The sequence below is a fragment of the Neophocaena asiaeorientalis genome, unplaced genomic scaffold (genome assembly GCF_003031525.2).
Source record: "Neophocaena asiaeorientalis asiaeorientalis breed wild unplaced genomic scaffold, Neophocaena_asiaeorientalis_V1.1 scaffold356, whole genome shotgun sequence".
Classification (NCBI taxonomy): domain Eukaryota; kingdom Metazoa; phylum Chordata; class Mammalia; order Artiodactyla; family Phocoenidae; genus Neophocaena; species Neophocaena asiaeorientalis.
Window position 1 is genome coordinate 538,506 of NW_020172269.1, and position 13,171 is coordinate 551,676.

Below are 13,171 nucleotides of genomic sequence, written 5' to 3' on the forward strand. Positions count from 1 at the left end.
CCAGCTGCGGGCGTGACGGGGGCTCAGAGGCCGAAAGGGCCGCAAGGCTCGACCGGCGGCCGCTCCCACAGGCAGGCAGCTTTGTTGAGAGTTAGTTTTGAGCAGGCGACTTAGGAGGCCACGTAAATTCGGAATTAACTGAAGGGTGATTTCAGTGAAATGAAAATAGCCCCCCTGCCACTGGTTCCTCTCCGCCCGAGCTCTGCTGGCGGCGGGCTCTCCAGGGCCCCCGGGATGGCCGCAGGCGCTCCAGGCCGCTTGCTCCTGTGCCCCGGGCCCCGTTCAGCTCGTCGGTAATAAGGGCTCCTGATCCTTCCGTCTTCCTGAACAGGAGGCTGTTTTAATGTTGTTTCTGTTGTATTTCTGCTGTAAAGACTGTTTCCCTTGAGGCTCTTCTCTTTGCCTTACTTCTGAGTCTATTTCCTGAAAGACGGGATCCTGGCCCCCAGGCCAGGAAGATACCCATCATGGCTGCACAGCCAAGCTGACCGCTCGAGGCCGGATCCAAGGAGGCCTGGCCTCCTGCCTCTGGGTGATGGGAGTGGAGGCCTGTGCCTCTCTCGGTCAGGATCCCGGGGCCAGGTGCGGGAGCACGGCCGCCACGTCCCAGCAGCTGCTCTGGGGCCTGCGTGGGACACCCCTGTGGGTGTTTGGGGGCTGACAAGTGACCATGACCCGAGCTGTGGTCACCTGCCTCGCATGCAGCCAAGGCCACAGGCTGCTCAGAGCTCCCGTGGAGGCCCCACCCACACCTCATCTGTCCCTGCAGCGGCTCCTGGGCAGGGGCTGCCGTGCCTGTACTGGGAGCAAGGAAACCAAGGCAGGCAGAGGCTGAGGCCCTCGCCGAGGCCACCCAGCAGGTGGAGGCGGAGCGGGGACCGGAGCCCAGGCAGCTGCTTGCATGAAAACCAAGGCAGCTGAAGCAGAGGCTGGATGGAGCCCCCAGGCCAGCCCAGCATGTCTCACTGCGCCCACCCCCGCAAGGGGCTTTCCCTCATGACTGCCTTTCCTCCAAAACAGAGGTGGCTTTTGCTCAACAATCCATCCTGAGAAGGACTTGGCTTCTGAAAGGCTTTCGAACGTCCTGCCCTGGCCTCACCGTGCAGCAGGTGGGGGCCGAGGGCTCCATGACGGCCAGGGGGCCGCTGGCTCAGGTGCCCAGCCTACGGAGATGGAGAAGGCGCAGCGGTAGCGCACGGAACACCCAGCCCCCCGGCAGGACATCTGATAGCAGCCAGGGACTCGGGGTTCTTCCCGGAAGCCTCTGGTCCTTAGCACAGGGGTCCCCACCAGACACTGGTCTCCACCAACAACTGCAAAGCTGTGCCCGTCAGCAGAGGAGCCATTCCGAGTTCCCCACAGCATCTTATACACACTCTCCAGTGTGAACTGAGGTTCCTCAGACTTTTGAGAGGCCCTCAGCTCTGAAGAGAAGACCAACGGGAAGAAATAGGGAGAATTACTCCGGAAGAAACTGTCAGCCTTTATAATGTAATATGTCCAGTTACCTCACCAGGGGAGGCGGCTTCATTCAGGAATAGCGGAGGAATTGCAATTAGGGAAATGCAAACTTCGGTGGACCACAGGAAACGTGGAAAACAAGGAGGGGGATCTTGCTTTGCTAGGAAAAAGGGGGAGTCAGGGGGGGCTGTGATAGCCAGAGTCCACTGGGGGAGTTGGGGGTCCAAAGTACCGAGGCTTCCTGTTGGCTGTCTGTGCCGGACTCTGATCGGCTGGGCTGTCGGGGGTGGAGGGATGGTTCCTTCCTCCTGCTGCACAGTGAGTAGAGGCCCCTTCTTGTCTGAGATGTAGGCGAGGCCCCTTCCTGTTTGGGGTAATTGCGATGTGTGGCGGACGTGGGACCTCCCTGACAGGCCTGGCCTGACTCTAGCTGTAGCTGAGGTTTCTGTAATTCATTCCACAGAACAGATTACATGATGGTCAGAAGAAGTATTTAAAAAATAATAATAACGTCCAAGGTATTTGAGAAGATGCAGCATTTAGAAGTTAAAATGTGTTATGGAAAAGGAATGAGGAATAAAAGGAAAAGGACTAAAGATCTCTTCAAAATTAAAAAGGTAATTTCTGAAGTTGAAAATAAAGTCAGTGAAGGGCTAGAAGATAAAGTGTGAGGAAATCGTGCAGGAAATATATGAAGAAGGACAGACAGGAAATGTGACAGAAAAGCCAGAAGAAACAATAGGAGGTCCTAAACCCAGCTATTGGAATTCCAGAAAGAGGGGAGACAGCGTTCTTAAGAAAGGGGTGAAAAGCAGGAGCTTCCCTGAGCAGAGGACACCGTCTCATGACTGACCCTCCCACTAAATGACCGGCGAGAAGAATGAAGACATACTCACATCCAGATACGTCATGGGGTCATCAGGTCATGGCAGATACGGAGACTATCCTACAGTGTTTAGAAGAAAAGAAAAAGAAGGAAATAGAAACGCATCAGTCTTCTCAGAAACCATCACTAGCAGCTAGAAGAAAGTGGAACGTTCTAAGTGGAAGTAGTTTTCAACATGTAATTCTAACTCACCCAAACTTTCAAGTATCCCGGTAAAGAAAGCTACTTTTAAACAGATGAGGACCTAGAAAATGTAGTTGTCACACACCTGTTTTTAGAAAGTTAATTGAGGATACACTCCAGAAAAACAAGGGAGTAACCCAGAAAAGAGAAAGATGTTGGATGCTGGAAATGGAGATGCAATCCAGAAAAGGTGCCCAGCTGCGCTGCTTGCTGAGAGAGCCTCCTCGGCAAGGATGTAGGGGAGGGCCCTGGGGGTGCGGGCAGGGCCAAAGGAGGACCCAGTGTTGTGGAGAGTTTACAGGTATTGTGGTAAAGGAGGGAGGGAGAAAAGCCAGTTGGAAATGCCAGGAGATAACAAAGGTAATAGCTTGCCTCTAAAGTGAAAAACACAGACATTATCTTGATGTTTATTGATATTCCAGTGTTAGGATTAGCATTTTGACAAGGAAGACTTATTTGTGGTTACCCAATAAAATATCAATGTTACCAATTTTGACAGTACGAAAGTAAAGTAAAAGCACAGATAACATACTTTAGCAGTGGGAAGGGGGAAGAGGACAGGTGGTGTGAGACCCTCATCTGAGAAGCTGAATAGCCGGGTGTCACTTGTTGAGGGTCCACAAGATATTCTGAGGTACAAAGATAATAAATAAGGGAATTAAAAGTAATGCTGGGACCAGCTATATTCATAAGTTGGGAAAAGGGACTTCTGTAGGTAATGTTTAAAATTCATAAATTGGGAAATCAAGATAGAAGCCAGTTTTTTGGAGGAAAGCGTATACCTGCTAGAAGATAGAGCTGAAGACCTAGGAGTCATTCCCTCTTGCGAATAGGACTGGGGGCTGGGTAGGGGAGTAGTTCTCAACCATGTGGTAGGTACCACTTTGATAAAAATTAGAAGGTTAATTCTAAAAGAAAGAAAAAGACTACATTCATAAAGAAAGAGTCGGTGTTTGAGGGCTGCTGCCTCGTCTTCCTATAACGGCGTTAAGGCTGATTTCACTACTCGTTGCGGGCACTGCAGAGCTTGTCAGGGGACGGGGTGGCAGGGTGCCTGCTGCAGTGCCGGGTGTGTGCCCCAGCTTCGGCATTCTTTCCTCAGTGATCTTTAAATTAACTTTTATTTTAAAACAGCAATTCTTATGATAAAATAGGCTAAAAACATAAATGTTTACATATGGTAATAGGGAAAGGGGAGGTCGTACAAGACTATGTAAAAGTTTGGTTTTCACCTCAAGACCTTGGAGAACTCATTTGTAGTCTGTTGCTGCCCTCTAGTGGTGATCGGTGTTACTACTCTCAGTGGGGTCACCCCTACCCGGGCTTGGCTGTGGACCTGACCCGTTTTTCACCACACTGAGGGCCAGCTGTGTCTAGGCCTGGAGCTGGGCGCTGGGAGGCTGGACAGGCAGAGGTAGGCGGCCCTTGGCTCTCTAGGGGATGCCGACTGCACGGTGGTCTTGCTGGCCCCTCAGAGCCCTGGACCCGGTCCCCAGTCAGCAGGACCCGCGGTCAACTTCAGCACGTGGCATGTACCGCAGGTGATTCACCTGTTTTCAAAACAATTATACGTATTTCAAATTTTTATGCTCATTTTTTCTATTTTGCAAATTATGTAAAGAAACTCAGTGTGGAATTGGTCACAGAGTAATTTTTATGATGGCATTTCACAGTAATAGTGAAAATAGTTTTCAGATCTTGGTGAAAAATAGTACAGTTACTAATCAATTAGTATTCTCACCTCTGAGCGTGTGATTACCAGAATCAGGTTCATATTTATACTATTAATGTAAAGGAATATATATTAGTAAGGAATTTCATGTAGGTCTCTAAAACAGACCAACAGAGATTACCTTTCTACTTTGTTTAGCACTTTTATTTGACATAATCATCATCACTGTTGGGTTTTTATGTGAACTTAAAAGTCACTTTTTCTACCAGTTCTGGCCATGACACACAGTGGATCTCATACTCTTGTGCTATTTAAAAAACTGTAAAACTTGACAAAATACATGAAACAACTGCTTCCAGACATTGGCCAACAGATGGCCCAAGGCCGCGCTTCCTGCAAGAGGCCATCAGAAGTGAGCCCCACGTGCACCCTCGCGCTCTGCCTGGGGGTGCAGGGCGCTGCCCAAACTGCAGCTCCGGGAGCTGGAGCCCAGACAGAAGAAATGCTCGCGGGAGACAGAGACCAAACCCTGGGGCTGCCGGGGCCTCGGGACTCCACAGGATGCAAGACGAGCGAGGATGTTCCTGGACAGAGAAGGCCAGATCCCGCAGGCCTGGCAGGAAGCAGGCGACAGAGATGCCGGAGGCCCCATGCTGACCTAGGAGAGTCAAGGAGCCCTCGCTGAACCGCCGGGGCATTCAGGAAGACCACGCCTTAGGGGCTGGGCTCTAAGGGCCACATGAGACTTGCCCTAAGACGCCTAGTCCAGATCTCAGTAGGATAAGGGTGAGCCACAGGTGAATTCGCTGCCTGCCAGAATGAAACCCCACCTTCCTTTAAAGGAAGGCAACATAATCCACGCTCTCAGCAAGACAGCCCTCCATCCTGCCCCCTGCCCCCCGCCCAGCACAACAGCAGACGTCACCAGGCATGTGGAGAAACAAGAAACTGTGGCCCATCGCAGGAGAAGAAGCAGTCAGCCGACTCAGACATGACACAGATGTTGGAATTAGCAGACGATGGATTTAAAACAGTTATTGTAAATACAAGAAAGGAAAGAAAGGATTTTAATGGGCAAATTGCAGGTGGTGAATTCCAACAAAGAAATGGAAACTCTAATTAAAGAACTAAGTGGAAATTCTAGAAATGACAAGTACAATCTCTGACATGGAAATATCACTGGGAGAGCTTGACATTTGAACACTGGAGAAGTGATCAGTAACTCTGAACGCAGGTCAGCACACTATGGAAACTGAAGCACAGGGAGAAAGGCCTGAAAAACGGAGGAGCAGTGCCTTGGGGACCAGTGGGCTAGTGCCCATGGGCCAGCACAAGTGCAGGTGTGGTCTCAGAAGGACAGAGGCCAGAGGGCGAGGTGGGAATATGTATATTCGAAGATGTAATAGCTGAAATTGTTTCAAACTGAATTAACAGTATCAACCCAGAGATCCAGGATTTTCAATGAACTCCAAGCAGGATATACACGAGGGAAGCCACACCTATTTTTATTGTAGGCAAATTGCTGGAGACCAAGGTGACAAGAAAACCCTGGAAGGAAGGTGGAAGGGGAAAAGGATGCATTGCACACAGGGAAACAGGAATGAGAGGTGAGTTCTCAACAGGAACAATGTAAACCATCTTAAGTGGTCAAAAAGAAAAAACCCTGTCGATCTAGAATTCTGTATACACCAAAAATAGCCTTTGAAAAATGAAGGCAAGATCAAGCCATTTTAGATTAATTAAAACTAAGAGAATCCATTCCCAGAAGACCCACAGAACAAGAAATGCTAAAGGAAGTTCTTCAGCCTGAAGGAAGATGGTACCAGATGGAAACTCAGTTCAGGAAGTAGTGAAGAACGCCCCAGGTGGTGACTGTGTGGCTGAACATAAAACGTTTTCCCCCCTTCGGCTCTTGAATCCTTTAAAAGACACACGCCTGTTTCAAACAAAAATACGTTGCATTGTGGGATTATTAACAAATGTGGAAGTAAAATGTATGACAGTGGTAACACAAAGGATGGGAATGGGAGAGAGAGGGTATATCGAGAGTTCTTACCCCGTCTGTGAAGTGGCATGATATTAATTCACCAGAGACTGTGATCAGTTAGGGATGTATGTTGCAGCCTCTAGAGCAAGTACTACAGAAACAATCAAAGAATAATACCCAGACATCCAATGGAGAAGATAAAATTGAACACTAAAAATATTCGATTAATCCAAAAGAGGGGAGGAAAGAAAGGACGAACGTATGGGACAGAAGGAAAGCAAATAGCAAAATCGAAGGTTTAACCCAAAACCACACCAACAGATCCATTAAATGTAAATGGACCAACACTCCAGTTAAGGTGAAGAGTTTATCCCACTGGACCCAAAAAGCAAGACCCAACTCGAAGCCATTTTCAAGAGACACTCTTCAAATACAGAGACAGGTGAAAAGTAAAAGGAGGGGGACAGATGGCCTCTGCGGCACCAGCTGCAAGAACGCCGTGGGGCTGGAGTAAAGCTCCCAGGATGTGGGATCAGAGGTAGAGAGGCATTTCACAAAGATAAAAGGGTTCAATCAGCAAGAACACATAAAAATCTTAAACGTGTATACACTTAACAGCAGAGCTTCAAAATTCAAGAAGCAAAAAGTTAGATACAGCCACAATTACAGCTGTGGATCTCGACGTTCCTCTCTCAGTGGCTGATAGAACAGAGTAAGCCGTAAGCATATAGATGGTCACCACCAGCAGATCACCCAGTTGTCACTGTCAGACTCTCCCCAAGGACCACGTCCTAAAGATCCAGGTCTCCAGGACAGCAACGCCAGGGCCCAGCGGGGCCAGGCTCTCCTCCACCTCCTGCTGGGTTGGCACACCCATCCTGGGGCACGGGGCCAGCCTCCGATTCACCCCCAGAGCATGAGCTTGGCCGTGCCCTGCAGATCCTTGCAGGCGGAGGGACAGCCTCCTTCTCCCCTAGACTCCTGACGGGCAGGGTGGCGGAGCAGCTGGCTCCTGCAGGCGGGTGGGCCTCCCAGGCTGTGGCGGGGAGGTCTACCCAGAAACCAGTGCTTTTCTCTTAGAGTAAGCCTGGTGCCCCCTGAGCCGAGCTGCAGGGACGTGCGTGTGGTTGTCACGAGCACAAGCCACGGCTTGGCTGAGAGAAGAGAGCTCACGGCACCCTTGACGCTGCTGAGTCTAAACTGTACGTTCTGAGCTCTCAGCGCAGAGCCTAGGCGCCCTGAACAAGACGTGCTCTGGGGCACGGGGCACGGGGCCTGGTCACTCCAGCAGGGCCCGGCCTCGCTTGGGGTGGGCGCCTTGTTCTGCTGCTGCTGCCACACAAGACACCCTACGTATTAGTCATTCAAACATCAGCTTATGGTTCTGTCCCGTGGTTCTGCGGGTTGACTGGACTCAGCCAGTTAGTTCTGGCTTGGGGACCTTCATGACGTTACTCTGGACTCCCCAGGGCTCTCTCCAGGGGCCGGGGTGGGGTGTCCCCAGGGCTCTCCCCTCTCGGCGGCACCTCCCTCCCCTAGGAGCCTCCTGGGAGCTGTGGCGCTTGTCTGTCTGCAGGGTGGAGGCTGAGTTGGTGGCGGAGATGCTGAGCACTGCAGCCTGCATCCAGGGCAGGAGCATCATGGATAACCTCAAGGGCCGGAAGCAGCTGCGCCTGACGGCCGCCAAGGCCTTCGTAGAGAGTGCGAGGTGGGCTGCGGCCCTCGGTGGCCAGGTCGTCGTGCGCGTGGCGCGTCTGGGGTGCGTGTTTTGGGTGGGGACGATGGTGACTGCGGTGCGTGGTGCTCGCTGGGGACTGTCCCCGAGGCCGGCCCCTCCCCCAGTGGCCCTGTGACCAGGGTCATCGCCTGCCCCGTGCGGTGACACCCACCTCACCCCCGGGGGTTCCCGGCAGCCCTGAGCGTCTGAGCCAGGACGGGCCCGAGGAACGGGGAGCCGGGGCTCGTGAGCGGGTCACAGCGGGGCTGCCCTGAGCGGAGCCCGTCCTGGTCCTGCAGAGCCGTCTTGGGGCCCCACCCCTCCCCTCGGCGCCTACACCTGTCCAGGTCAGACCTTCCCTTCCAGGTTTGGGGGCATCGCGGGGAGCAGCGCCCTGGTGATGCAGGCCGCCCGACACTTCTGGAACACCTGGCTGCCGCTGCTGTCCTCTGCGGTCAACAGGAAGAAGTGCAAGAGCGCCACTCAGGAGGTCATCAGCGTCATCAACAAGACGGAGGCCAGAAAGCAGGTGCGCCCTGGGCCGCCTCTCGCGTCCTTCCTCCAGCACGGTGGGCGAGGCTTCCGAGGAAAGATGGGCCCCGTGGAAGCACTCAGGCAATGAACACGACGGCTGCATGGGGGACAGGGGACGCGGACACCCGTGAGATCCCAGCGGGGCAGGCGGGGCGGCTCCTGGCTGCGCTCAGGGCTCAGCTCTGTCCTCCCCCATCCCCGAGGGAACCCTAACTCAGACCTAGAAAGCGCCAGTAGGAAAGGGGAGAGGAGGGAGGGTGGGGGCGCAGACCCACTCAGGGCCCAGGGAGGTTTCGCCTGACAGTGGACAGGCATCTGGTGGGCCTCAGGGAGTGAGGCCTCCTGCCCCCTCCACCGTCGCCCAGGAGTGCGGTAGGTCACGGCCCGGGGACCTCCCTTGATCTGAGAGAGAAAGCGTCAGTCTGTCACCTTTGAGTATCACGCTAGCTGTGAGTTTTTCATAACTTTACTGTGTTGAGGAATTTTCCCACCGCTCCTAGTTTTCTGAGGGATTTTGTGATGAGACGGTTTTGGATTTTGTCACATGCCTTTTCTCCATCAATTGAGCTGATCGTGTGGTTTTCTCCTCTGTCCTATTAAGGTGATGGGCTACACTCCTTAGGTTGGACCACCCTTGTGTTCCTGGGACAAATCTCCCTTGGTCGTGGTGAACGGTATTTTTACTGTGTTGTTGGATTTGATCTGCAGTTCAGCAGCTTACTCTGTTGAGAATTTTTGCATCTATATTCATAAAGGGTATTCATCTATAACTTTCTTTTCTTGTGATGTCTTTATCTGGACCCCCTATCAAAGTAACGCTAGTCTCATAGAATGAGTTAGGAAATGTTCCTTCCTCTTCAATTTTTTGAAGCGTTGAGAAGGATAAGTGTTATTCTTTTTGTTAATGTTTGGTAGAATTCACCTGGGAAGCCAGCTGGTCCAGGAATTTTCTTAACTGGAAGGTTTCTGATTACTGATTCAGTCTTTACTGTTAGAAGTTTGTTGACATTTTTTATTTCTTCTTGAGTCAGCTTAGGCAATTTGAGTGTTTCAAGGGATTTTTCCCTTCCTGTAGGTTATCTAATTTGTTGGGAGACAGTTGCTGGTAGGATTCTATTGTAGTCCTTGTTATCATTGTAGGGTTGATAGTACTGTTTCCACTTTCATTTCTGAGTTTAGTTATTTGGGCTTCTTTCATCTTTTCTTTGCCAGTCTAGCTAAAGGTTTGTCTATTTCGTTGATCTTTGCAAGGAGTTGACTTTTGGTTTCATTGATTTTTTTCCTGTTATTTTCTATGCTCTAATCCTTAACATTCCCTTCCTTCTGCTAACTTTGGATTTAGTTTGTTCTTTTTCAGGTTCCTTAAGGTGTAAACTTAGGTTGTTGGTTTGAGATCTTTTTTCTTCGATGTCGGCATTTGCAGCTGTAAACTGCCCCCTGAGCCCTGCTTTTTCGTGTCCCATAAGTTTTCCTAATGTGCTTTTGATCCTATTGACTCAAAGCTATACAACTGACTTGTCTGCTTCGTGTCATTATAAGCCGTAGACTGTGCTGCAGGGCTAGTCTGTGCGTGTGTGTATGTGTTTTAAGGTAGTAAACCTTGAACTGGAGTGCCTTCTCTTACAGGGGAAATGTGATCCCACTTTTTGTGACTTAGTGTTTCAGAAATTTAGCCGCAGTTTCCGTAATCCGATGCTGAACCAAATGAAAAACAAACTGGTGAAAGAAGAAACTGCAACTTTCCAACGTCTGTATTGTTGATTTGTTTTTGCTTTAGGAAAAAGGGAAGACGCTGCTTCTGCACCAGTGGCCCACAGCCGACTTCCAAAGTGGAGGGACGACGGAAGGGTGTTTTCTCTCAGGTTTGTAGATGCAGGACAGACGGAGCCGCAGACATGAGGCCAGGCAGGGCCTGGTGTTGTTAGATCCCGAGCCTCGTGTAGAACAGGTGAAGTCGTGGCAGTGACCACGGGAAATGCCTGCTCAGCACTGAACTCGGGCAGGCACGGTGAGGGTGAGGGCTCCTCGCGAGCAATCGGGGACCCCCACTGTAAGCATGAGGAACCCCCCAAGCCTAGGTGGCCCCCCAGTTCAGGGCCACCCTGCGCCCTCCCAGGCAGCCTTGAAATCTAGCCTCTGGGTTTTTCTGACAGGTAAATCACACTTTTCCATTTCCATAAAAATGTGGAGACATACTTCTGCGAAAAAAAGTAGTGACCTTAATAAAATAAAACATATTGTATAATTTATTTCTAAAATAAAAAATGATTATCTGCTAAAAAATAATCATCCCTGTTAGCGTAAGGGCCACGGTGTGTACTGCAAAGCGTGAATGTGTGGATTAGAGCCGTGGCCCCTCCATCAGGTGCCTCAGAGTCTATGAGAGAGAGAAACTCGATTTAAAATAGTGAACAAAGATGTGACCGTGTGTAATTAAATACTGAGTTGAACTCTAGACCCCCGCAGGTAAGATTGTTTGCTGGTGCCGCAGAGGGAGATGCAGACAGCAGCCCAGACCCGCAGGACTGCAAGGCCCAGTGAGGAGCCGGCTGCTTGGGGTCCCGGCACCGCCCGGAGCGCGTGGAGCCCGTGTACGCTTTACTCCACGTGCTGAAACATACTCAGATAGCTAAATGGGTTAGCAGCTTTAACAATTCAAACCATAGGAAAAAATGAGAAAGTAGAATTGAGCAAAGCAATGTTTTGAGGAAAGATTACTGCCTAAAGTTTAGAGTGATCAAAGAGGCACACTTTCAAAATACGTGAAAATTTAAATAATGAGAAACGAGAAAATTAAAAACTAAACACTGGAAAAGTACTGGCATCAAGTTCAGCAGCTAAATGCTCCACTTCTGTAATGCACGAGCAGTTGCATCAGTCAGGCTCCGAGATGCTGCACCGCAGTAACAAATGGCCCCGACGGCTCAGCAGGTGAACTCGCACGGGCAGTCTCTCCCTGCTCGTCCGAGGCACCGTCTGGAATTTCTGGCAAGCGGGGTTGCCACGTCCAGGGGCATGTGGCCCTGCTGCCAACCGGGGGGTGCAGAGCCCTGACTGTAAGAGCCCTCACCACCGCGGCGTGTGGTTCCGAGTTGGCCCGGCCGAGATGCGAGGAGGAAAGCACGCTATGGAATCCACGTTCCCAAGTGTCAAGACGTTGACCAGTTTATCTGGTCACGTGCCTCAATCCCCCTGCTCCTGGGCACCTGTATTCCATCCCAGCGCTGGCAGTGGGGGGCCACGGTGAGCCCTCAGGCCCAGAGTGGTGTGAGTTGGTGCTGTCCTTTTAGCCAGCAGCCGGACAACATGCCGGCAGGATCCATGGGCGTGTTCACCCCTTTGCTATAACGATTCAAAAACGGGAAAGAGAGCTACACAGCCAACGAGATAAAAGAGGACAACCTGAGTGTCTGGCACCAGGGGCAGGGGCTCTGCTTTGCTGGACGGCGGGGCTGAGGCGGCCCCTCGAGTGGCCTGGGCGAGGCTGGTGGGGAGAGGCTTCTTCTTTCCTGACGCTCCCATTGTTTATTTTTAAAATTACGGAAGAGTAACGGGAGTTTCCAAAAGGGAAAGGGCTTGGAGGACTGCGGGGCCCAAGAAAGCCTGGCGGGGTGGGGGTGAGGGGCAGCCGGGGGCACCTGGTGCAGGTGAGGCAGGTGGGGGAGGGAGGACAGCAGCGCAGATGTCGCCCGGGAGGAGCCCCTGAGCCTTCAGTCCCAAAAGGACTGATGTGTTTCCCACGATCAGGGGTCACTCCCGCTGCTCGAGGCCCAGCCCTGGAAGGGCAGCTCTGCGTGTGTCTAAGGGACGCAGATGACGAATTCCTGTGGCTGGATCTCCACGCGGTCCCACCTGCTGTCCGGCTCTGCGGCATGAGGCCCGGGGTGTCCCAGACAGGCGGCTGTGTCCCGAGTGCTCCCTGGGGGCCTCCCGGTCCTGTGGACCCCCAGCTGCTAGCACCCCCATCCCCAGACCCCCTGACCGGCGCCCCTCCTGAGCCCCCTCTCCCACCGCAGGGGCCGAGGATGACCTGACGCTGAGGGCCGCGCTCTATGGCCTGCTGTTCCACAGCCACGCAGACCAGCATGACTGGGAGGGCTGCCTCAAGGTGCTGGATGAGGCCCTGCAGGTGCTGCCGCGGACGGCGCACCGCCTGTGAGTCCCTGAGGCCCCCCAGGGCGCCTCCCCTCCCCGTGCCGCCCCCCCGGGGTGCCTTCCCCTGCAGCCCCCCAACAGGGTGGCTCCCTCCTCAGCCCCCGACTCTCTTCTTTCCCCTGGTGGCTTTATTTTCCTACCAAGAAGACAACACACGAAGGGAGGGGATTTAAGCCCAACACACACAAATGATAAAGAAAAAGCAAAACACAGCACGACACAAGACCCCCAAGGCACTCAGGTTTCCTTTGGTTTCTCTCTGTAAGTAGGAACGTACACAGATACTCCAGTTTGTGTGCCTTCTATATAGTGACGACTTTTACCATTCAAGCGCTAATTTCTCTCTTTTACTTTTCTTCAGCTTGATTTTCAAACATATGGTCATGGTGAAGGCTAGACTCGGCCAGAACTTCGTGATGGAAATTCAGAGATTCAAAGACCAGAGTGAGGAGTATCTGGCGCACATGTGGCGGCGCCTGGCCCTCAACTCCACGAGTGTCCCCGGGGAGCTGACCTGCTACCTCCACGCCATCCAGGCCCTGCAGGTCTGGCTCTGACTCACTGTGTGTCTGCGGA

The 13,171-nt window shown here is 52.1% G+C and overlaps 1 protein-coding gene across 1 annotated transcript in view; it reads left to right on the forward strand.

The window, feature by feature from the left end:
• The window catches only part of CFAP46 (cilia and flagella associated protein 46), an 88,917-nt gene that overhangs the window by 30,876 nt on the left and 44,870 nt on the right, over window positions 1–13,171 (forward strand). The window contains 5 exon segments of the mRNA XM_024762160.1: window positions 7,766–7,897; window positions 8,273–8,435; window positions 10,218–10,302; window positions 12,457–12,595; window positions 12,957–13,140. Coding sequence (XP_024617928.1) covers window positions 7,766–7,897; window positions 8,273–8,435; window positions 10,218–10,302; window positions 12,457–12,595; window positions 12,957–13,140 — 703 coding nt within the window.